Raw genomic sequence first — 24,017 nt, forward strand, 5'->3', positions numbered from 1 at the left:
AGGGGTGTCAGTGTTGGCCCTGTGCAGGGGTTTAAGCGTTCCCCATGAAGAGCCCATGAAGTGCAGGGTCAGAGCTGTCCCCCAGCATCTCCAGCGCAGGGGACAATGATGACAGTGGTGCCAAGTACTGTACCTGGGTGCCCCCAGCGCAGGGGACAGTGCCACGCACGGGTATTTCCTGTGCAGGGACCACGCTGTGCAGGGTGCCAGGGACACCACTGCATTGCTCGGGTCTTCCTGGTGCCAAGGGTCGGCCCCGCTGCAGTGCCTGGTCCCGGTGCTGGTCGCGGTGCCGCCCGCGATCCCCGCGGGCTCGGGGGCGGCCCCGGGGACGGGGGTCCCGGTTTTTGCCCGGTGTCCCCAGCGGCGGCGCGGGGCCGGGGCCGCCGGCGGAAAGTGTGTCACTGGGGCACGAGGCTCTCCCCGGGAATCACATGGGGGAGGCGGCGGCGCCGCGTGCGACCCAGTGCGCAGCCGCGGCCGGTGCCGGGCGGGCGGCGGGGCGGGCGGAGGGCGCACAACAGTCCGTGGCGGGCAGCGGGCGGACGAGTCAGCACAGCTCCGCTCTTCGGCCCGGCTCCTACTGCGGGAGACTCGGCAGACCCCTCCGCTCTACCCACCCATCCCGATGATGGCCGCCCCCGAGGCTGGCAGCACAGGTCAGTGCCCCGCCGGAGCCCCCCCGCCTGCGGGCGTGCGCACCGGGACCCTGCGGGCATCGGGACCGGGACATAACGGGCACCGGCACTGGGATCTTGCGGGCACCGGGACCTTGCTGTCACGAGCAGCCGACCGGAGTCCGGGGGTCGGTGCACCGGGACCGCAGCGAGGGGCTGCGCGCTGACACCGCGAATCGGAGGGGTCTGGACACCGGGACTTGGGGCGGGTCCTGCATACCCCACCGGGCAGGATGCCCCCCGGGAGTCGCATCCCGCTTCCTACCGGGACCGGGCGGTCCTGCATAGCGGGGTAAGGATCGGGCAGCGGGACCGGGGCGTCCCCAGGAAAGTGGGGGGAGGGAGGGATGCGCGCTGATACCGAGGCGTCCTGCACTCCGGGGCCACTTGAACAGCGGCACCGGAGCAGGAGGAATGCAGACCGGGACTGGTGAGCCCTGGACGCGGGGATAGAAAGGCTTAGGACCGGGATCGGTTCAGTGGAGTAGCCCGGACAGCGGGACCAGGGTGTCCCTGGCACCGGGAACGGAGGGACCAGGGCACCGGGACCAGGGCAGCGGGTCCCAGGGACCCGGTGAGCAGCAGAGACGGGGACGTGCGTGCCGGGGCGCCCCGCTCGGGGACGCGCACCGGGAGCGGCGGGGGGGGGAACGGAGGTGGTGCCCCCCCCGGCACGTGTCCCCCTCCCCGCCACTGCCACGTGCGGAGTTTGTTTTCCCCGCAGCCCCGCCCCGCCCCCGCCCATTGGTTGGCTCATGACATCATCGCTGCCCCCCCTCGTGACGTCACACCCGGAAGCGGGAACGCCGCGTTACACTCGCCCTTTCCAATGCGGGACGGGGAGGGGGGGGCGGGTTGTCTCCAGGGCAACGAGGAGGGGCGGGACACAGCGGTCAGCCAATGAAGGAGCGGGGGTGGAGCAAAGCGTGAAGGGGCGGGGCTTAGGGAGGCCACGTGCGGGTGGAGCACGTGGGGCGGCGGCGTGAGGCCGCCTGAGCTTGCGGCGGGGGGGGAAGAGAAGATGCGGGGCGGCTGCTTTTTGGGGGGTCCCCAGGGGGTCCTGGTGCTGCGGAGTTGGGAATAGCTGCGGTGTCCTGGTGGAAGCCTTCGGGGGATTCCCCCTGTCGCAAAGCCCCAGGATGCCTCCTCTGTTCCCTAGAGAGGTTATTGGTGTTGGGAGGGGGGCATCCCCCCTAATTTTGGTGTCACAGCGGCTGGGGCTGCCCAGAGGCACCGTTTTTGCGGGGCAGTGGTGTGGGACCTATTGTCCCCGATTCGGTGACCCCTTTTAAAGGTGGCTGGGTGAGGGGGGGCTGGTGGTGGCAGACTGGATACAGTGTGCGGCATTTGTGCCAGCAGCACCGTGTGCGACTGGAGACACATGGCCCAAGCCATCCCGTGTGTCCCCAGCGTCACCTTCCACGTGTCCCAGCCCTGAGTCAGCCAGAGCCGTGTCCTGGTGCTGCTGCCCCTGCCCCGTGTGTGGCTGGGAAGGGACTGGGGGGGCTATGACCTCTGCTGGGGCTGGCTGTGGACAGGGCACCAGGAATGGCCACATTTCCTCCACACTGGTCCCCGATTTTGGGGGGGTTCCCTTATTGGAAAGCTTCCCTCAGCCTGAGCCCTGCAGTGGTGCTGCATCTCACTCGGACTGGGGGGGGCTGCACTGTAACACCTACACCCCGGTGCCACCGGGGGCTGCACTGTAGGGCTCTGGCTGGAGCAGAACTGGTGGGCGTAGCTGCCGTGACCTCCCAGTGATGCTTCCAGCGCGTTCCCAGCCCACATTCCTCCCACGGGTGCTTCCGGGGTGCTGTGCTCGTGTCCCCAGCTGGCACGCACCCGGATAACCCGGCCGTCCCTGTCCCACGTGGGACTGTCACCCGTGGCAGCTGGCGGGCGCGGTGCCTGACTCAGAGTGGCGGGTGCACACGCGGCTGCGCTGCAGAGACACCCACGGGTCCGGGGTGGATCCAGGGTGCTTCCCTGGGGACCCCACACCCACCCTGCTTGGGGCTGCAATCACTGCTCTGGACAACCCTCCCTTTGCTGGGGGAAGCCGAGCCCCGTGCAGCTCGGTACATGTGTGGCCCCATTGCTCTGCCCGCAGGCGGCGTGATCAGCTACGTGGGATCCAGCGGCGCCTCGCCCACCCGCACCAGCCCGGTCTCGCTCTGCAGTGACAGCTCTAACGGCAGCTCCCAGTCCGGATCTCAGTCCTTCCCTACCTACTTCCCACCATCACCCACCGGCTCCCTCCAGGATTCCCGCACCTACGTTGGGGGCTCGCTGGCCCCCCGTGAGGACGGCTCCCCTTCCTCCTCCTCCTCCTCCTCCTCCACGTACGGCTCCTCGGTGAACTTCCCCGGGGTGCAGCAGGTTCCTGTGGACGAGCGGCGCCGCAGCTCACCCAGCAAAGCCGGCAGCACTGTCACCAGTGAGTAGGGGGCTGGTGGGTGGGTGTACCCCCACCCTGGGAGGGTGCCCCAGATTTTGGCTCACCCCCTGTTCTTTTGCAGAGCTGAACGGGATGGTGCTGCTCTGCAAGGTCTGTGGGGACGTTGCCTCTGGCTTCCACTACGGTGTCCACGCCTGCGAGGGCTGCAAGGTACTGGGGCTGGGACTGGGATGCTGTGGAGCCTCTGCTGGACTTGGGGTGGCCCTGAGTGACCCCCCCCGCTCTCATCACCCTGCAGGGCTTTTTCCGCCGCAGCATCCAGCAGAACATCCAGTACAAGAAGTGCCTTAAGAATGAGAACTGCTCCATCGTACGCATCAACCGCAACCGCTGCCAGCAATGCCGCTTCAAGAAGTGCCTGTTGGTTGGCATGTCCCGTGACGGTAAGGCCAGACCCCTGCAGAACCCACGGTCACTGCTGTACACTCCTTTGGGAGCAATATCCGTTCTGCCCAGGGCTGCATGGCCCCTCCTGGCATGTCCCCCCCTCCTTATGGTCAGGGCTGTTGGTGCCCTCCAGTTGGGTTCCCTGCCTGCACTGGGTGCCACACACACCCCACGGGATGTGTCCCTCCTTCCACATGTTTGGGGCTCCACATCCCCTCTGGGTCTGGGTTCCCCCCACTGTCAGGGCTGCATGTTGTTGGGTCAGGACTGGGTGTCCCCTATATCCCTTGCAAGCTGGGGAGCAAGGATGCAATCACATTCCTGGCAGCACCCAGCTCCTCATCATGTAGGACCTGGGGGGTCAACATGCCTGGACTGCACCCTGATCCTGGTCTCCCCCACAGCCGTGCGCTTTGGGCGCATCCCCAAGCGGGAGAAGCAGCGGATGCTGGCAGAGATGCAGAGCGCCATGAACGGCATGGGCAGCGTCACACCAGGGATGCCCTGCCCCAGCGAGGGTCCAGCACCAGGCGGGGGCCGTGTGCTGCCCCCCGGACCACCACCACTCGCTCCCCCCACCTGCTTCTCCCAGTTCCCCCAGCAGCTGACGCCACCCCGTTCACCCAGCCCTGGGGGGGCCACCGAGGACGTCATAGCGCAGGTGGCCAAGGCCCACAAGGAGATCTTTGTCTACGCACACGACAAGCTGGGACCCCCCCCGACCTGCGAGAGCGGACTTCTGCACTGGGATGCTCCCCCCACCTGGGCCCCTGCCCCCCCTGATCCCCGGCTGTGCCCCCCCACCTACCCTGAGCCCCCAGCACGGAGCTGCCCCTGGCCCCGCGGCACCAAGGACGTCCTGCCGGTGAGTGCCTCGGGGTTCCCACTCCCCCTCCACGGGTATTTTTAGCAGTTAATCTCGTTAATCGCCTTGTCCATGCCGTGGTGGTGGTGGCGGGGCCATGGGAGGCCCGTGGCACTGGGCTGAGCTGTGCTGTCACCCACAGGCCTGCCCCATGAACAGCCACACGCCCGGCCGCAGCGGGCGCTCGGTGCAGGAGATCTGGGAGGATTTCTCGCTCAGCTTCACGCCTGCTGTCCGTGAGGTGGTTGAGTTCGCCAAGCACATTCCCGGCTTCCAGGCTCTCTCTCAGCATGACCAGGTCACCCTGCTCAAGGCCGGCACCTTTGAGGTAGGTTCTGGGATGGCGAGGGTTCAGTGCAGAGAACAGTATCCCAGGGCACAGCATGGTATCCTGCAGCACAGCGTTAAGTCCCAGGGCATTGCACTTTGCTGCTGGGACTGGCCTAGATCCCCTTGGCATTGCACTGTGTCCCATGGCACGGAGCCTTGGCACGGAGCATGGCTTTGTATGGTGCTCCGTGGTGGTGCATGGTAGCCCACAAGGTTGCAGGATGCTCCTTGGCATGGTGTGGCATCCCATAGACTGGCACAGTGCTCTAGAGCACTGCTGATATCCCACAGGGTGCAGGGTGCCCCTAAAGTGTTGCTGGTAGCCACAGCAGTGCAGGGTGCCCCGGTCCCACTGACCTCGCTTGTGCCACAGGTGCTGATGGTTCGCTTCGCCTCGCTGTTTGACGTGAAGGAGCAGACTGTCACGTTCATGAGCCGGACGAAGTACAGCCTGGAGGAGCTGTGGGGCATGGGCATGGGCGACCTGCTCAGCTCCATGTTTGAGTTCAGCGAGAAGCTCAGTGCCCTCGATCTCACTGATGAGGAGCTGGGGCTCTTCACCGCCGTTGTCCTGGTGTCAGCAGGTGGGTGCTGAGGCAATGCCAAGGGGGAATCTGAGAGGGGTGTTTGCTGCCTGCTTGCTGATGCCCCCGTCCCTGCAGACCGTTCGGGCATGGAGGACACGGCGTCAGTGGAGCAGCTGCAGGAGACGCTGATCCGCGCCCTGCGAGCGCTGGTGCTGAAGACGCACCCGGCCGAGACATCGCGGTTCACCAAACTGCTGCTGAAGCTGCCGGACCTGCGCACCCTCAACAACCTCCACTCTGAGAAGCTGCTCTCCTTCCGCATCGATGCCCAGTAGGGCCCCCATGGACCCCCCCCACCACCCTTGTACATAGCACTGCGGGGACACACTCAACACACACGACCCCCTGAAGGGGCAACACAGACCCTGTGGTGCCCGCCGGACTCCCAAGGAGGGGCTGCAATTCCCCAGGTGGGCACCAGGATGCCAGGACCCCCTCCTCCTCAAATTGGGCACCAGCCCCACGGCTCCGCTGGCAGTGCCAGGGGGGCTCCCCCACCCCGGCCCCCCACTCCGGCAGCCAGCGGTGGAAAGCAGAGGCCGGATCCAGCCGAGCTCCTGTGGGTGGGGTGGGTTGGTTGGTTTCTTTTTTTTTTTGTTTTTTTTGTTTTGTTTTTTTTCATCATATATTTATTACATAAATATATAGTAAAATAGACCAGCAACAATTACCATAAAAATATCTTTCTTTAAAATCCTGACCAAAACACAAAAGGGTTTAAAATCGCACGTCACAGACTGTGATTGTCATGGAGCTCAGTGGCCCCCCCGTCCCGCGCCCTACATTCAGCCACGCCGGCCACCGCCCCCGCCGCCCCCACGGCACCATGCATAGAGTAGGGGACCCCGCGCCGGGCCGAGCCGTGCCGGAGCGTGCCGAGCTGTGCCAAGCCGTGCTGGCTGGGCTGGCCGCGGCCCCACACGGGGGCAGCTCCGGGAGCCATGAGGTATGTGCTTGGGGTTGGGGGGGATGGGGGACGCGGGGACAGCCCGGGGGAGGCGGTGGGGAGGGGGGCACCGATCCTGCCCCCCCTGGGTGAAGCCGGGGCCGACGCTGGACGTGCGATGGCGACGCGAGACGGAGACGAAAGGGAGCGGCCCGAGGGGGGTGCTTGGGGGGTCAGGGGGAGAGTGCGGGGGTGAGCTGGCAGGTTAGGGGTCAGGATGAGCCCCCGCTGGGATAAGCTGCCCCAGGACATCGAGTGTCACCCGGGGGTTGGGGAGCTCGCACCTGGGTGATTGGGGGGGGGGGTGTCACGTTTGCTGCTTAAGACACATCTCGTGATGGCTCCGCCAGCAGCACCACACGGTGCATGCACAGGGACCCCGAGCATCGTGGGGCCGTGGCACCGCGTGGCACAGCGTCGCACCCACACTGCACCAGCATGCACACCCACAGCACCATCTGTGGGGGCCACAGCCCCTGCCCGTAGCCCAAAGGCGCGAGGTGCTGCCGGGGGGAGTTAATTCCCAAACCCTGCGGCCCCCCCAGCGTGGGCATTAATGTTTCCTGGCACCGGTTCCTATTGCACAACCCGCAGCCGGTGCAGCCGGGACCCCGCCATGCCAGAGCTTAAGACATTTTGCACAAAGTGCAAAGCTGGGCCTGCTGCGGGGGGCTGAGGGCACCGGGACCCCCGCAGCACCCAGGGGGACCACAGCCCTGCCTCACCGTGGCTCCACTGTATCCCTCACCCGGCTGCAAGGGGTCCTTGAGGACCCCCAGACGCGACCCCCAGGGCAGTGGAGGGGGCCAAGGTGTGGTGGTGGGGGCCCAGCTTGGCCCCCTGTGCCCAGGATGGGGAAGTGTCTCGTGTTGGGATTTCTGCTTTTAAACGACCCGTAAAAAGATTTTTTTTTTTAATTACAAAAATTATATATTTTATATATATTTATATATATATATATTAGCTTAGGTGGGCCCAGCAGGCTGCCTGCCTTGCCGGCTGCCCCCTGGCCCGCACCCCCCCCTCGGCCTCCGCCTGAGGTAAGAAAAAATTCACAAACCTAAATCGGGGGGGAAAAAGGTGATAAAACCATTCCCGGGTGCCCCTGCCACAGCCCTGCCCCCCCACCGAGCCAGGACCCCTGCTTCCCCCTCCCAACCCCCCAAGCCCTCACCAGCCCCTGCCGCAGGGGGGTGGTTGGGGGGTGCAGCCCCCAGAAGTGCTGCTGCTGGGGGGCTGGGGCAGTAGTGCAGTGGGGTCAGTGTGGGGTCCTGGAGGGGGCACCCGCTGCCCCCTCACCCCCCCCGCCGGTGCCTCCGGGGCCATTGCAACTTCTGACAGACAGGACAAATAAACCCACGAGGACGAGGGAGAAAAAAAAAAAACCAACAACAACAACAAAAAAAAAAGGGACAACGGAAAAGGTGGGGGGTGGTGTGGGGGACAGCCAGGATGGGTCCCCACAGCCCCCCCCTCCCCCCCGGCGTCCTGCAGCGCCCACCGTCCACCGGCGCTTGGCACAAAATCATCTCCTCTCAGCCCAAAAAAGACAGAGAAAACCAAAGCCCCGAATCTGGCCCCGAATTTTGGGGGTGAGGGGGACCACCCCTGCTGGGGCAAACCCAGAAGCCAGCAGGACGAGGGGGGGGAGCCACTAGTCCTGTACCCCCCTGGGATGGGCTCCCCCTCGCCACTGCTGTGCCCCCTGTGCCCCTCACCCCGCTATGGGGGGTGGTCCTGGCCCCCCTCCCAGCCCCGTGCTGCTGCCCGGCCAAAAGTGCATGTGGCCGTGGCCCAGGCAGCCTCTCCCTGTGCAGCCCAGAGCCCCCTCCTCTCCTCTGCTCTGCTCTTCCTCCTCCTCCTCTCTCCTTCCAAAGTGCAGTCAGTTTAATATTTTAGCCTCTCAGGGAGGGAAATAAATGCTTAAAAAATAATAATCTAAGAAGAGAAGGACAATAAAGGAAACGCTCGACTGTCGGGGCCCTTCCCTGTGCAAACAAACAAAATTCATCAAGTCCTGGGGCGCGGGGGGAGCAGTAGAGGGGGCCACGGGGGGGCACAGCGGGACCCCCCACCCTGGGCACTGCATTCCCCTTCCCCCCACCTCACCCCTGGGGCGGGGTCACTAAAAATTTGGGGGGCTGGGGGATGCAGAGCGGGAAGGGCGGTGGAGGGCACAAGGGGGTGGGTGGCAGCCCTACACCTCCTGGTCCTCGAAGACCTCGAGGAAGAGGGGGGGGAAGAGCTCGGTGGGACACTCCACCTTCATGTGCAGGAAGCGGCTGGCATGGCAGGCGCCGATCATCCGCAGATCCGTCACCTTCATCAGCAGCTTGGGCCAGAAGTGGGGAATGTTGTGTTTGCGGTAGTTGATGTAGTGCTCGAAGGCCAGCAGGTACATCTCCTGGCACTTCTCGATCTTCTCCACGCAGATCAGCCCCGTCCTGTCTGTGGGCACAGCCAGGCAGGGGTGTCCGGGGGGTTCAGTTCACCCTCCCGCAACTCTTTGTCCTCCCTGTGTCCCACTGACCCCCATGAAGCCTGGCACAGCTCCCCCAGACATTGAGGTGCTCACCCCATAGATCTTGTCCTCTGAGGTGCTAGGGATTAGGGTGCCTTCCCCTCACAGCTCCATGGGGACCTTTTCAGTGCCCACCCTGGGAGCTCCTGGCTGTGCTCACAGCATCAGGGTGCCCATGAACCTCCAAAAGCTAGTGGGGCAGTTTACCCAGGGATGCCCACCCAACACATCCCCAGGATGCTGGGGGCTCTGGCATTGGGGTGCCCGCTCAATGCACCCCCAAGAAACTGGGGGCTTTGGAATCGGGATGCCCACCCCATTACCCCCCCCCACAAGCAGCCCTTGGGGGCAGACGCCATCCCCGCTACCTGAGGACATGAGCAGCACAGCCTGGAGCAGGGCCACCTCGGTGTCATCCAGGTTGAAGGCAGAGAGGGACTTGCCCAGGTCGAAGATGGCATCGGAGACAACGCCGAGGCCACCATTCTTGAGCTGCTCACGTTTGACAGCCATCTCCCCGCTGAGCGTCAGCGTCTCGCTCTCGGGGTCGTAGCGCACAGCCGCCCGCAGCGACATGATCTCCATGCAGCAGCCCTTCAGCAGGATGATCTGGTCTTCGCAAGGCAGCTGGGGGGCAGACAGCATGGGGAGAGGAGGGATTGCTGCAGCCCCAGCCCCACCTGCCCTTCCCAGTGCCCCCCGCCTCCACCCTTACCTCCGAAAACATGGGCAGTTTTTTGGCAAAGTCGACCACGCGGGTGATGGCCGGGGTGATGATTTTTGTAAACTCGCTGAACGCCTCCAGGTCGACTTTGTCCCCGTCGGGCATGGAGGCCATGGGCGACTGGCCGATGTCCTCAGGCTGCGGGGACCAATAGCAGGGTTAGGGGGTGCAGAGTGACTGTGTCCCACCATCCCCAGGGCCCCCTCACCATGGTGGGGGGAAACCGAGGCAGAGCTCAGCATGGTGCAGCAGCCAGGAGAGGGAGCTGTGTGCCAGCGCCATGGGGACAGGGCCACAGCTGTCCCCTTCGGTCACCATTCACCCTTTAACCCCTCTAGGGGTGACAGGCTCAAGGACACTGGGTGATGTCCCAAACCCCCAGCTCCAGCCACCCCTCTGGGGCAGGCACATGGTGAGCGCTGCCTGCCACACATGCACTGAGTGTGTGTGTGCTCAACTGCCACCAGCTGGGGCAGGGGGCTGTGGTCTGGGGGGGGCTCCCCCTGCCCTGTGCCCTCACCAGGAATTTCCGCTTCTGCTTCCAGTGGCTGCCCTGGGCATTGGTGCTGCGGTGGGCTTCTGTCACCACGTGGATCAGCTCCCACTCCTCCGCACTGGGGTTGGGGCGGTGCTGCAGTGATTTGATCATCTCCTCCTTCCGCCGCCGCTCCCGGTTCTCCTCAATCAGCTTCCTCTTTGCTACCCGCTTCGAGTCATCCAGGACCACTGCCGAGACCCCCACCCCAGTCAGCCAGCACCCCTGCCATGCCACGACAGCCATCCCGACCCATGGTTGCAGCACAGCACCGGCACCCAGTACCGTACCCTGCTCCTGCAAGTGCACTGGACACCTCGACGAGTGCCGTGCTAGGACCCCAACCCACCCCACGGCAGCAGCAGGTGCCCCCCGTGCTCCCCCACACTCACGGTCCATGGCCATGCCCACGGAGATGCACTTCTTGAAGCGGCAGAGCTGGCACTGGTTGCGGGTGATCTTGTCGATGACACAGCAGCCATCGTACTTGCAAGAGTAGGTGGGGTGCAGGTTCTTCTGGATGGTCCGACGGAAAAAGCCCTGGGGACAGCAAGAAGGGGACACACACACACACCTGGTGAACTCCAATGACCCTCTCCTGCCTGCCCCCCACCGAGCCCCTGCCCCCTTACCTTGCAGCCCTCGCAGGTGATGCAGCGGTAGTGGTAGCCGGTGGCTTTGTCCCCGCACACCACGCATTGTTCATCTTTGTCCAGGTAACTAGGGATGTACCCTGTGGGGGACACACGTGTCAGGGACCCCCAGAGCGCCTGGGCCTGAGGCAGCAACCCCCAGGCACCGTGCTCCCCCTTATACCTCAGTTTTCCCCTCCCAGTCCTGTTTCTGCACCCCACCGTGCTGCGGACAGCCCCGGCACAGGAAGGGTTAAAGGCTGGGGGGGGGGCTGGGGGGTGCCGGAGCCCCCCGCAGCAATAAAGCACCCATTATCCAGCTCCCAGCCGGCTGCGGGGGGGGATGTCCCTGTCCCCCCCGCACACAATGGCCCACTGTCCCCGCTATTGTCCAGGGTCCCCCAGCCTGGCAGCCTGAGGAAGATCCCCTCAACAACCCCCCCCCTGTCACAGGATTCATGGGGAAACTGAGGCACAGTGCACCCCCATTACATGCAGGGGGTGTCCCTGTACTTTGAGACCTCCGCACGTCCCCAGGACGGAGTGAACCCAACGCTTGGGGACCCTGAGAACCCACCCTGGTGTCTCGAGGGTGCCGGATGCAGGGGAGGGGGGCAGGTCCTCCACCCCCCGGAGCGGGGAGGGGTGCAGGGGGAATGGGCTGGGAGCCGGACGCCTGTGGGTCCCTCCACCGGCCCCTCCCCCGCCCTCAGGATCCCGCCGGCGCCGGCCGCTCCCCGCTGGGGAATGGGGCAGGGCTGGGGGGCAGCGCTTGGCCGGGCCCCCCTTATCTCCCACCCCAGGGTGCTGCCGGCCCTGATAGCACCACCCCGGCCCGACCCACGGGGCACCGATGGGGATGGGGACCCTGCGGGGATGTAGGGTGTTGGCAACCCCCCGGGGGACAGGAGAGGGAGGTGTGGAGGGGACCCTGGGGTGCCTGGCAAGGACATGAGATGTCCAGGGAACTCTAGAGGACCCAGCAGGGGCGTGGGGTGTCTGTGGGACACAGGCAGGACTCACGGGTCCTGCAAGCCCCAATGAAGACATGGAAGGACCTGGGGGTGTTCAGTGGGGTGGTGGGGTGCCCAGGGGACCCCGGGGGGAGCCCGTACCTGACATGCTGCTCTTCACCAAACATTGGCTGCTCTTTCTTTTGCGCTTGCCATCCAGCCACCTGCGGGAGGGGGCCAGGCTGGGACCGCGCCCCACGGCCCCTCACAACCCCCCCCACACCCCCCCGCAGCTGGGCGGTGGGCATCCCTCGCCCAAAGGTCCCGGGGGGCCGGGCAGGGGCGATGCCATATGGGGAGGGGTCCGGTGCTGGGGGGACAGACTCGTGGGTGCAGGATGAGGTCGGGGCACTGGGGACCCCCGACTCGGGACACGCATCGCCGGGGGGAGGGACACAGGGAAGGTGGTGGGGGTGAAAGGGAAGAGAAGGAGGGAAGGGGGGGGTTAGGAGGGGGAAGGAGGACGGGGCTGGGGGAGGGGGGGGCGGGGGTTCATTTACAGTCAAAGACAAAATGTCCTTTTGGCTCAGCGGGGAAGTGACGTCAGCGGGGCTCAGCCAATGGCTGTCGGCGGGGGTCCGCGCCTCACCCGCACAGCGCCCGCCCATTGGCGGAGGCGGCTGGAGGGGGCGGGCTGGGGGGGGCCCGACGGCTCGGGGATGGGCACCCCGGGGGGGGTCCCGGGCCCCAGCCCAAGGTGACCCCGGGCCTGGCTCCCCCCGCGGCACGTGAGAGCGGGCGGCCCTCCCGAAATAGCCCCGGGACAGGGTGGCCCGAGGGGCCCCGGGCAGGGACGGGGTGGCTGGGAGGGGACCCGCGGGGACACGGGCACGAGTGGGGGCAGGCGCGAATGGGCACGCGTGGAGATAAATAGGGACCCAGGGGACACACCAGGTGCGGAGACACGAGGGCATGGGGACATGTGGGGGACACATGGCATTGGGACACACTGGGCATGGGGATGCAGGAGGATGCACCAGGTGTGGGGTCACCTGGGAACACACAAGGCATGAAGAAGCACAAGGCATGGACACGAATGCCATGGACGTGTTCATGGCCTTGCAAGGAATCATAGGGACACGTGGGGGAAAAGGGACACACAGGACATAGGGACACATGGGGTACAGACAAGTATAGGACCACATAGGGATGTACCTAGGATGGGGACACTTGGGACACAAGGATGCACAGGAATATACAGGGCATGGACACATCCTCAGCCATGCACATAAGAATATGGAGACACAGAGGGGACAGAGACACACAGGGACACACCGGGCATGGGGAACTGCGGAGACAGAGGGGGCTGCAGTGGGCAGGGGCCTGGGGTGCTCACCGGGTGTCCTCTGGCTCCGACAGCGGGTCCAGGGTGCTGGGCTTCTGTTCCATTCACCGCAATTCCATCAAGGAGCACTCAGCACCGACCGAGTGGGCTCCGCCACCGGTGCCACGTGCGGGGGGGCCACGGCAGGGGGGCTACGACGCATGCCCCATGGCGCCCAACTCAGTGCTCAGCTCCCAGCAGCATCCCGGGCCAGACCCTGCCGAGATAAATCGAGGCTCAGCCTGGATCTCTGACCGGGGAGGGGATGAGAGCTGCAGCCCTGGGGAGCCCCTCAGGAGGGTGTGTGGGGTGCACAAGGGTGCAAGAAGGCACGGGGCGTGTGAGGGTTTGCAGGAGTGAGCAGGGCTGGGTGAGAGCATGAGGGGCGTGCAAGGACACATGGAGTGAATGAGGGTTTGCAGGGCACAAGCAACAGCAGGCGGGGGGGGTGAAAGTGTGCACAGGTGTGCAAAGCTGTGCAGGAGTCATGGGGTGAAAGAGCGTGCACAAGTGTGAGACAGGGTGCACAGGTGTGTGAGAGCGTGCATGGGTGTGCCAGGCTGTGTGAGAGCGTGCAGGGAAGCACAACTGTGGTGCAGGGCTGGGGGGCCCCCACATGTGGTAGGGGGGAGCCCAGGGGTGTGGTGGATGCATAGAGCAGTGTCCCTCATTCTGTGCCCAAGGGAGCCCCCATGGGGGCCTCGCCTGGGGGGCTGAGCTGAGCCCTGATGCACTCATCCTATGCATGACCCCCCAGTGCTGGGTGGGTGGTGGGAGACTTACAGGGTGGGAGGCACCGAGGGGCCGTGGGGGGAATGCTGGGCAATCCCTCTTCTGTGAGTTCTCCTGTGGCAAAAACACAGTGGGATCAGGGCATGAGCAACACTGGGGGCACCCACTGCCCTCTCCCCAAAATATGCCCGATGGGGAAACCAAGATATGACTGTGGCAGACCCCTCCTCACCCCCACCAGTCCTCACAGCTGCCCACAGTACCCACCCTGCCCACTTGCAGCACCCCAGCACAATGTCGGGGTCCCATTAGTGAGCCCCCCCGTGAACCCGCCTCGGCAGGGAGGTACGGGGGGGTTGCGTGGGGCCCCCCAGCCCACACCAGGGGGGGCTGCAGCAGGCGTTGTGCCCGGCCCTCGGGCTCCTCCACTCTGTGCGGGGACAGGCAGAAAGTAGGTCACGTTTGTCTTGGCCGCCGCAGAAATTCCTCCGGCGGATTTAAAATGCAGAGGCCGGGGCTCGGCCCCCCCTGCCCCTCCGCGCCCCCCTCCCGGGCCGGCCCCCTGGCCCCCCTCCAGCCGGGGATACCCGGGCAGCAGCAGGATGGGGGTGAGGGACGTTGGACCCCATGGGTGCAAGGGGGCACCCCACATGTGTGACGCATGAGTGGGGTTCACAGAAGGGTCCCTGCCGTTCGCAGCCATGTGCCCTGTGTGTGCGTGTGGGGACACTGCCTGCCTCTGCCTCAGCAGGGAAACCAAAGCATGGTGGGGTACCCCAGTACCCCCTCCCTCTCTTGGGGAGCTCAGGCTCCCTCCCCTGCCCCACAGCTCCAGGATGGGCCGTGGAGCCAGTGGTACCTATAGAGCTGGGGCAGCATGGCCGGGGGCTGCACCAAATGTTTGTTCCATATGGGAATGGCGCGCGGAGACTTCCAAGTATAGGCACTGGCTGTGCGCCAGGGCTGCACGGCCCCACCGGGCACCGGCTCCCCCCGCCCCCCTTCCCCTGGGACCCCGCACACCAGCAGAGCCCTGACCCACTCAGTACATGTATAGGGCCAGGGTACAGTGCCACCAGGGCAAAGCCAGCACAGGCCAGGGCACGAGGAGCTCCAAGACCCAGCACCAGGTGGGATCAGCTGCCTCTGCCTCAGTTTCCCTGCCAAGGGCTGCCTGGCTGGTGAGTGGTGTTCAATTAGAGGGGCTCGAGCTGGGGCTCAACAGCTAAGTGAGCATCTGCACCAGCACCCCCGGGATCACTGGCACCCAGTGCCCGGCCCAGCCTACGGTGCCACTTCAAGAACTGTCACTCGAGGAATCCCGGGTGCGCTGGGGCAACCCAGCTAGACACGGGAGGTGGATCTTTTGATGCTCGTGCAGGACACGTGTGATGAGCACAGGCAAGTCTCAGCCCCCCGGCCTGACCCCTATGTCCCATGTCACCCCAAGTCGCTGTGTCCCCACCCTGTGAGACGAGGTGCAGAGCTGGGTGGGAGTGGGGTGGCAGCCAGTAAAGGCCCCCACCTTGTGCCCCCCCAGCCCAACCCCACACACAGGGGAGCGTTTCTGCTGAGTCGGGTGGTTGCAGGCATGGAAAACAACACGGGGGCAAAGTCCGGGGCTGGGCCAGTGGCGGGAGCTACATTGCCCCACGGGGGACACCCAGCACCCCGGTCCCCAGAGACACCACGCTCGGGGACCCCCCTAGGATGGAGCCCACAGCCTGGGGACACCCCTCCACAAAGGCACCGACCACCTCTGTGCAGCTGGACAAGGGACTGGGGACACCATTCAATGTCCCTGCCCCCAAGACAGATGGAGTCCGGGGGTCCCGGTGCCCCCTCCCCCCGCCCAGCTGCCATCTGGGTCAGGGAGGTGAGGGCCTAAGCGCTTTAGCCAGGGTGCCAATTAGCGTGATTACTGCGGGCTGGGGGCAGGGCGCTGCGGGCAGACCCACCAGCCGGACACCCGCCGGACACCGGTGTGCAGGTGGCCGTGGGCAGCACCACGGCAGGCACCAGGTTCAGCCCCAGCTGGAGGCACCCTGGCTGTGCCGGCTGGCAGGACGGTGCTGTGGGAGCGTGGCCAGGCACAGGACACCTGTGGTGGCACGGCTGGCAGCACCTGGCACATGCTGGTGCCCATGTGTGTGACCGTGCCCGGTGCCACACGCATGTCCCTGCCTGGTGCCATGTGCTCACCTCACACCTCTGCATCACACACTGTGCCCGGTGCCACACAATGTCTGGTGCCACAGGGCACGCATGGCAGCGTGTGGTGGGGCTGGCGTTCTGGGAGGCTGCAGGAATCCCCGGCATGTGCAGCAGCTGGGCAGCCGGAGTGCGGGGAATGCCATGGGCCTGACATCAGGGCAGCCCACCCTGTGCCATGGGGGAACCGTGCGGTGCCCCTTCCCCATGCACGTGAGGACCCAGCTGTGCCACGGCACGGGCTTACCAAGCCTAGGGCTGCTGCAGCCACGGTGTGTGGGCACCAGGGCCAAATCCACAGCTCGGTGAAGCCAACACTTGAGCGAGGACAAACGGTGGCAATGATGGTGACCTGCCTGGCACTGACCAGGCATTCACCGGCTACCACAGTCTCGCACCCCCAACGGGTCCTGGATCTCCACAGTGCAAGGATCTGAACCGTGACCCTGACAGCCCTGGCCCTGCAGCCACCACACATACACCCCAGGGGTCCAACTGAGGCCACGCCGGCTGCTCCTTCCAGCAGCACCAGAGTGTGTCCGGCACAAGGCAGCAGTCCTGGCTCCAATCCCCCCCTGCCTGCCCGTGCTTAGGTTTCCCCATCCCAGCAGGGCTGCTGGCAGGGAACTGCTCAAACAGAGGAAGAGCCACGGTGCCACTTCCCCAGTGCTGTGCCTCTTGTGCCAGCAGAAGACGACGCAGCCGGGTCCCTGTGTCCTTGCTCCTCCTGACTATAAAGGACCCCACGGGCACCCTGCCTGCCTGGCATGTGCTGAGTGCCCACGGTCTCAGCTCACCAGGGTGACTGTGCGTCCTGAGCCCCATGGGGTGCCCCCATCCCCAGCAAGGCTGTGCTGGGACGCTGGGAAGCTATTCTCAGCTCTTGGAGCTTGGCACGGGGATGGGGATGTTTCTAAATCAGGGGCTCCAGTTCACGTGCAACAGGACGGGAGGGGTTCCTGGGTCCCCTTCCCCGGGGCCTCACTGGAAGGGGGGACAGGGACGCAGCCACCACCTTGCCAAGGAGGCGCCTGGGGTCACCACCAATAGCGGGACACAGGAACTGCCACTGAGCCCATCTGGGGGTGCCCGTCCCGTCCCGCCCAGGAAGGGGACACGGGTGACAATCACCACAGCATTCCCATGACCATCTGACCCTTTCTGGAGGGGCCAGGCCGAGGGTCCGCAGTGGCGGGAACACCTCCATGCGACACCGACCCAGGCGGGTCTGGCCCCACTGTGTCCCCCGTCTCCCTCCAGCCTGAGCGGGGCCCCGGGCGTCCTGCCCGCGCCTGCCCTCGCCTTCACCGCGTCGCCCCCCCCTTCCTCCTCGTCCCCCACCCCCACCGGGAAGGGGACCCAGGCGTCCGGCCCCGCCCCCGCGCTCCACCACGCGCCGGCGGCTGCGCGGGGTCCGGAGGGGCTTGGGCGGGGGTGGGGGCCGTGGGCTGGGACCCCTGGCTCGGCGGTGCCCTGGGCTTCACTCGCAGCCGCTGCCCAGAGAACGTGTGCGGTGGGGCGGGGAGCGATGGGGGCGGTGGGAGGGGGCTCGGAGTCCTGCAGCCGCCGCCCCCCGGGGGACAACGAGGGGTGCGGGCGCAGACCCCCAGCACCTGCGGGAACCCAGGAGTGCATGGCCTTTAGTGCCCGGAGCGGGCTGCCCCTCTCTGTGCCGCCCCTCAGACCCTCGCGCGTGGGGCTGCCATGCCGCGGTCCCGCGAAGGTCATGGCCGCAGCCGAGCGGGGGTTGTCAAGCGGGGAACCTCGCCCCGGGGACCCCCGGCTGCTGGACAGGGGGGTACAGGGATGCACCAGGGTGTGCGAGAGTTGCGGTGGGGGGCACAGGCAGCCGCACAGCAGCGTCGGGGGAGGGGGGCTGCACCGCGCCCCCACCCTGCGCCAAGACCCCCGGGCGGGGAAGCCCCCCCCAACCGGTTCCACCGGGGCCTGCTCGTACCCCACGGCGGCCTCAGCCCCCCCGCCCCGCCGGAGCCCCGAGGGTCCCCGGTGCCGGCGGGGGTCAGGCGGGGTGAGGCGCAGCCCTGGCACCCCTGGAGCCGGTGTCAGCCCCGTGGCGGGGGGTCACGGCGGCCGCCGCGGCTGAAGGTCGGTACGGGGCCGGGGCCTCGGCCGGACCGACGGGGAGAGGGAGACGGAGGCCTGGGCAAGGCCGGCCGGTCCTGGGGTGACCTTGGCCGCAACGCCCGCCTGCCTTGCCTCAGTTTCCCCGCTTCATACGGGGGAAACGCACGGGAGCACGACCCGCGACCGGGGCCCGCGCGGCGGCACGGCGACCGTCGCACCCCGTGCAGGATCCGGCTCTGTCTCCGGGATTAGGGTGGGGGGGGACGCGGCGGTACGTGTTCCCCTCCTCCTCGGGACCGTGGGGCGGTGTGGGGAGGGGGAGCCCCCGCCACGCCCCGCGCCCCGCTCGGCGAGGGCAGCCCGTGAGTGCGGGACCGGAGCTCCCCCCCCCTTCTCCCGCCGGGGACGCCCCCCGCTGCCCCCGCCCCAACCGGGAGCGGTCGAACCGCCCCCCCTGCGCCCCCCCCCTCCGCGCTCTGCTGTCGGCGCAGAAAATAATTAAAAAAAAAAAAAAAAAAAAAAAAAAAAAATCGCAGGCATTCCTGCCGCCGCTGCCAGAGAGGGAGCGGGCGGGGACGGCCACGGGGCACGGCTACGGGACCCCCCCACCTCTCCCCGCAACACGGCCCCGCGACCTGCCCCCGGCCCGTCCCCGCCGCGGCCCGTCCCCGTAGAGCCACGCCACCGCCACGGCCCGGGCCCACGACCCCCCCTCCCCCGCCACGCCACGGCCACGCAGCTGCCGGGGGGGCCACGGTGCTGCAGGCAGGCGAGGGGGCTGCCCGTCGTGCACGGTCCACCCCGACCATAGCGTGGCGGACGGGGGGCAACGGCCGTACCCTGCGCTGCTACAGCGGCGGGGGGGGGGGGGGCACGGGGCAACGCGTCTCCGTCCCCCCTCTGCCGCCCCACGCCAAACGCCGGATTTGGTCAAGAAAAATATTTACCCGAGATTTTCCCCCCGGTGCGCGCTCGGGCCGGGGCCCCCCCGCGGCTCCCGGTTTCTTCCCCCGCCCCGATTCTCCCCCCCCCCCCCTCCCCGCCATTGCACGCACCAAACTGCGCCCAGGCTCAGCCGAGGGGGCCGCGGCCGGCGGTAAACACCCGGGGGGCGGCGGGGGCGGCAGCGGGGCCCGCTCGGGCCGTACCTGGGCGGCGGCGGCGGGCGCGGAGCGGAGCAGAGCTGAGCGGGGCGCAGCGGCGGCGGCGGCGGCGGCCGACGGCCCTGGCTCCTCCCCCGGCCCCGCCGCCCGCCCCGCGCCCGCTCCGCTCCGCCGCGGCCGCAGCCCCCTCCGCCGGCCGCCGCCGCTCCCTGCACCCGCCGCGCCCGCGCCGTGGACCCCGCGGGGGGACCCACAGGGTCGGGGGGAACACCCGATGGGGGGTGGGGGAGGCCTGGACGGTGCCCACGGAGATGCCGTGACAGTGACAAGGGGGACCGGGGACGCTGCCCACGGGGATACTGTGAGAGTGGGGAGAGGGGATGGTGTTCACAAGGATGCTGTGACAGTGACGATAGGGACAGGGGATGGTGCCCACAGGGATGCGGTGACAGTGAGAACGAGGACATGGGATGGTGGCCACAAGGGTTTGGGACAATGCCCACGGGGAGCCGGGAACGGTGTCCACACAGACGTGGGGACAGTCCCCACGACAGAGTGGGGATGGTGCTCATGTGGAGCCGGGGACAGTGCCCACAGAGATGCCATGATACTGACAATGGGGACTGTGCCCACAAGGGTTGGGGACAATGCCCACAGAGGGCTGGAGACAGCGCCCACAGGGCCCAGGGCTGGTGCCCATAGGGGGATGGAGATGATGGCCGCAGAAAGAGGTGACAGTGACAACGGGGATTGGGGACATTGCCCGCAGGGTTGGGGATGGGACCTGAGTGAAGCTGGGGACGGTGCCCACAGAGGCCCTGTGACAGTATCCCTCACAGGATGGGGACGGTGCCCATGGGGATGGCGTGACAGTGCCAAGGTGGATGGGGGACCGTGCCCACCGAGGCTGGGGACAGCATCCAGGGCACGGCTGGGGACGAGGCCCGTGGTGGGATGGTGCCCACGAGGGGTGGGAACAGTGCCCAGGGAAGGGTGGGGACAGTGGCTACGGGGCGGGGGAAGCTCCGCACCCCGGTGTGCTCACTCGACCCCACAATGCCACAGGCAGGATCCCGTCCGGGCCCCGCAGCACCCCTGGGGCACCCAGCACCCCACAGACGGGGGTCCCGGCCCTGTGTCCCCGGGGGGTGTAGGGCAGTGGGAACAGGGGTGCTGGGAGGCAGGGACCCTTCCGTGGGTCCGGAGGTGGCAGCGGGCACTGGGGGCGCGGGGGGCTAACTGTGGACGGCCCTGGGTGTCCCCCCCGTCCTGCACCCATACCCTCCCGTCCCACACCCATACCCTCCCGTCCCACCCCACCTCCTTCCCAGCAGCCCCTGCTCCCCCCACTCCCCCACCCACCCCACCCCCCCGAACTACACATCCCATCATGCCCGGGATTAAAGGGCCGCCTCTGTGTCCCCCCCCACCGCCCTTGGCACCGCAGATCGGCCCTGGGACCCCCAGGGGGCTCTTCCTAGCAGTCTCCCCTCGCCCCGTGGTCCGCCCTTCCCTGGGCTGCTCAGGCACCGCGGTGACACCCAGTGATGGGGTTACCCAGGGGACAAGGGAACGCGGGGTCCCCCGAGGACGAGGGTTTCCGGGAGGGGATTGTACCCAGGGAATTGGGGTAACAGGGGCGCGGCAGCACCAGGGGAAGGGGGCACTCAGGGGACAGTGGTTTTCAGGGCACGGCAGCGCCCAAGGGATGGGGACAACAAAAGGACAGTGCTACCCAAGGGAAGAGGCTACCTGGGGGTTGGGGGTCCCAAGGCACAGGGCCAGCCAGGGGATTGTGACAGCAGGGGAACAGGGGTACCAGTGGCACAGCGGTACCCAGGGGATGGGGACAGCAAGAGGACAACGGGATCAGGGGGATGGGGGTCCCCGTTGCATGACAATGCCCAGAGAAGACCCGAACCTCTGCACAGGACTGGGGCCAGTCACAATGTGGGCTGCTGATGGCTGTCCCACACCCCTGGCTCCCCGGTCCCGCCAGCCTCCCCTGTTCCCCCTGGTCCCTGTAGCCCTGTGGTCCCTATGGCCCCCCTGGTCCCCATGGCCCTCCTGGTTCCAGCAGCACCCCATTCTCCACATCCCCACAGCTGGTGGTGTCCGGGGCGCCAGCGTGGCAGGGTCAGGGGCGGCGTGGTGCCCCCCCGGCCTGGCCCCCGCCTGTACCGTACACTTTATCCTCGGCAAACACGGCGCGTCTGCAGCTGCCCCCCCGCAACTGTCTGCCCGCGATAAGGCCTGAGCTCATCTGCCCCCGGCCCGCTGGGCTCAGCCACTTCAGCACAACACTGTGTCCCCAGATCCCCCTGCCCGTGGCCGCCCCCCACCCTCTGTCCCAACGGGGAAACTGAGGCAGGGCTGGGGTTGACTGCCGACCCCTGGCACGTCAACGGGAGCATCTCTCACCCATCACCAGCCCCTCCATCCCCTGCAATGAGCCTGTGACTTGCCTCCAATGCCACCCCCAGACCCCTCTGACAATACCCTGCCCTGTAGCAGACCCCAAAATGGGGAGCAGGGGGCTCTGGGGGCCGCCTTTCTCTCAGGGCGTGACTCCCTGGTCCGGAACCAGCTTATTAAAATTCATCCTGCTGCTCTGCGGCGTGGAGCTGCTATAAAGAACCCCTGCAGGGCGGTGGGACCTCCGGGACCCCCGGCAGGGAGGGTGACGCTGGGTGCAGCTCGGGTGCCCACAGCCCCATAATGGGAGACCCCCCCGGGGCAGGGGCCCGGGTGGCTTCATCGGGTGTCTCCCATCCCAAGGTGGCCCCCCCCACCTTCCTGCTGGGAGCCCCTCCCGGGAATCAAATCTTTGGCTCCCCGTCGAGGACCGGCACAGGTGGGTAGCAACCGGCCAAGTGCCCCCCTTTCCTCGGCAGACACCGGCACCGGGGGTCCTGGCTGCCCCGGTTACCCCGCGGGAAGGGGAAGTCCCCCCTCGCCGGCCCCCGCTCGCCCCCCGCCTGCCCCCGGCGCTGGGAACGGCCCCGGCCCCTTCCGGCCCCCCCGGCCGCGGGGCTGGAGGCAGCTGGGCCGGGGCTCCATGCCAAGGCGGGGGGGCCGGCCCGAGACTCGACGCCTTCCCCCTCCGCGCTGGGCCGGGGGGCTGGACCCCCCTTAACGTATCCCACCGCTCCCCCTCCCCCTTAGCCCCAGCGTAGGTTTTGTGGGGGCTGCCATGACAGGGGGGGTGGGGGTGCAGAGGGGCTGTTCGAGTCCTCTCCCGCCTGGGACGGGCCCCGCTTTCTCCAGATCCCACCCCCACCGCCGCCAGCTGCGGGGAGCGGGACCCCCCCCGGCACAGGAAATCCCTCCTCGTGAATAGGGGCCGGGACCCCCCCCCCCCCGCTGCCGGAACCCCCTGCTGCCAAAACCCCTCCCTACTGCCGGGCCCCCCCTCCCCCCCCCCGCTGCTGTGGGCCCCCCTGGGACCCCCCCCCGCTGCCGGGGCCCCTCGCCGGCCGGGAGCCGCTCGCCCGCCTAATCCCGACCTCGGCGCGGGGGGATTTGCAGCGCCCCGGCCCCATGAATGATTAACCGGGGAATTAAGGGGCCTTGGAGCCCCCCCCGAGGGCAGTCGGGGGGGCTGGGCTGGGGGGGAGTAGGCAGCGGCTGTCTGGGTCCCCCACCCCACAGCAGCACCTCCGGGCACCCTGCTTCTGAGCTGTGGGGGCCTTCTGTGACTGTGGGGGGAAGGGCTGGGGGGGCTGCCCCCCCCTCCCCAGGGCCCTGCACCCCCTCCTAGACCCACTCCCCATCCTCCCGTTGCCATGGCGATGGCTGCAGGCCGCCGTGGGGATATTTTTAGCAGCGGGTACCACATGGAGGGGGGGGCAGGATTGGCTACTGGTACGTGTGCATGCACACGCGTGTTTGTGTCACACCTGTACATGCACACACGTCTGTCGTACCTGTGCACGGCTCTGTGTGTGTCCACCCCCACGCAAAGGTACCTGCGTGTGCACTGTCTGTGGGTGTCTGCACCCCCCGTGTCTGTGTGCATCCCTGTGCTCTGAGGTGTTCAGGCACACGCACACTCATCCATCTACATGTGTGCACGCACTCAGACACGTCTGCACACACCCGTTCCTGTGTGCTCACCCATGTTTGCACACCCACATGTGCACCCCTCGATGCTTACACACATACGAGCACATGCACGCTCACGTGTGCTCAAACGCCTGCATGTGCACACCCCTTTGCATGCACACACATCCCCACACTCTGTGCCAGCACCCCTGTGCCTTTGCACCCCCAGGATTTGCACATTCACACCTTGGCACGCAGCATGTTTGCACACTCGCGCTTTTGCACACACAATGTTTGAACGAACACGTTTACACACTCGCGTGTTTGAGCCCCCACCCCTTTGCACGAGCTGTGCTTGCACACGCACAGCTTATCAGACCCACATATTTGCATGCACCACGTTTGCATCCCCCCACCGTGCTTGCAGGCACCTGCCTTGACACCCCCACACATTTGCTCACATTAGCACCTTTGCACCCCCACACCCTCTGCACGCCCATGCATTTGCATGCACCACGTTTGCAACCCCACGGCTTTTGCAAGTGCTGTGCTTGCACTCTCGCGCCTTTGCGTACCCATTTGCAGTCACCAAGTTTGCACACGCAGACCTTTTCACACCCACACCTTTGCAGGCAGCATGCCTGCACACCCGTGCATTTGCATGCCTGCACCTTCGCACACACCTTGCTTGCACCCACCCACCCATGCACACACCGTGTTTGCACACCCGCGCTTTTGCACAGCCGCACATTTGCACACAGCACGTTTGCACACCCGTCCTTTTTCCACACCATTGCATGCAGCGTGTCTGCACAGCCATGCGTTTGCACGTGGCACGCTTGC

The 24,017-nt window shown here is 66.6% G+C and overlaps 2 protein-coding genes across 4 annotated transcripts; one reads left to right on the plus strand and one right to left on the minus strand.

Moving 5' to 3' along the window:
- Positions 1–448: 448 nt before the first annotated feature.
- NR1D1 (nuclear receptor subfamily 1 group D member 1) lies at positions 449–6,155 on the plus strand. Of its 2 annotated transcripts, XR_011722887.1 has the most exons (9): positions 449–659; positions 2,788–3,114; positions 3,197–3,285; positions 3,374–3,518; positions 3,927–4,387; positions 4,530–4,715; positions 5,091–5,301; positions 5,380–5,714; positions 6,019–6,155. XR_011722887.1 is itself a non-coding variant. In XM_071728636.1 (8 exons), exons 1-8 carry the CDS (start codon positions 629–631, stop codon positions 5,577–5,579), a joined length of 1,650 nt encoding a protein of 549 aa, XP_071584737.1. In that variant the 5' UTR covers positions 449–628; the 3' UTR covers positions 5,580–5,971. The 2 variants fall into 2 exon arrangements, 1 of the variants encoding a protein (XP_071584737.1); XM_071728636.1 differs by lacking the exon at positions 6,019–6,155 and having other exon boundaries at positions 5,380–5,971.
- On the minus strand, positions 5,972–19,293 carry THRA (thyroid hormone receptor alpha). 2 transcript variants are annotated; one of them, XM_071728674.1, is made up of 10 exons: positions 19,176–19,293; positions 13,783–13,845; positions 13,012–13,216; positions 11,778–11,839; positions 10,663–10,763; positions 10,423–10,570; positions 10,016–10,221; positions 9,487–9,633; positions 9,140–9,398; positions 5,972–8,698 (listed from the first exon to the last, which is right to left on the minus strand). In XM_071728674.1, exons 3-10 carry the CDS (start codon positions 13,062–13,064, stop codon positions 8,448–8,450), a joined length of 1,227 nt encoding a protein of 408 aa, XP_071584775.1. In that variant the 5' UTR covers positions 13,065–13,216; positions 13,783–13,845; positions 19,176–19,293; the 3' UTR covers positions 5,972–8,447. The 2 variants fall into 2 exon arrangements, with proteins under 2 accessions (XP_071584775.1, XP_071584776.1); XM_071728675.1 differs by having other exon boundaries at positions 19,083–19,217.
- Positions 19,294–24,017: the final 4,724 nt, after the last annotated feature.

The sequence above is a fragment of the Heliangelus exortis genome, chromosome 29, assembly GCF_036169615.1.
Source record: "Heliangelus exortis chromosome 29, bHelExo1.hap1, whole genome shotgun sequence".
Lineage (NCBI taxonomy): Eukaryota > Metazoa > Chordata > Aves > Apodiformes > Trochilidae > Heliangelus > Heliangelus exortis.

Excerpts from the sequence above, each read along its gene's own strand:
- THRA (XM_071728674.1), bottom strand. The coding sequence starts at position 13,064 with ATGGAACAGAAGCCCAGCACCCTGGACCCGCTGTCGGAGCCAGAGGAC. Across the intron at positions 11,840-13,011 it reads TCGGAGCCAGAGGACACCCG|GTGGCTGGATGGCAAGCGCA; the intron begins GTGAGCACCCCA and ends CCCCTCCCGCAG. Across the intron at positions 10,571-10,662 it reads TCACCTGCGAGGGCTGCAAG|GGCTTTTTCCGTCGGACCAT; the intron begins GTAAGGGGGCAG and ends TGCTGTCCCCAG.
- NR1D1 (XM_071728636.1), top strand. The coding sequence starts at position 629 with ATGATGGCCGCCCCCGAGGCTGGCAGCACAG. Across the intron at positions 3,519-3,926 it reads GGTTGGCATGTCCCGTGACG|CCGTGCGCTTTGGGCGCATC; the intron begins GTAAGGCCAGAC and ends TCTCCCCCACAG. Across the intron at positions 5,302-5,379 it reads CGTTGTCCTGGTGTCAGCAG|ACCGTTCGGGCATGGAGGAC; the intron begins GTGGGTGCTGAG and ends CCGTCCCTGCAG.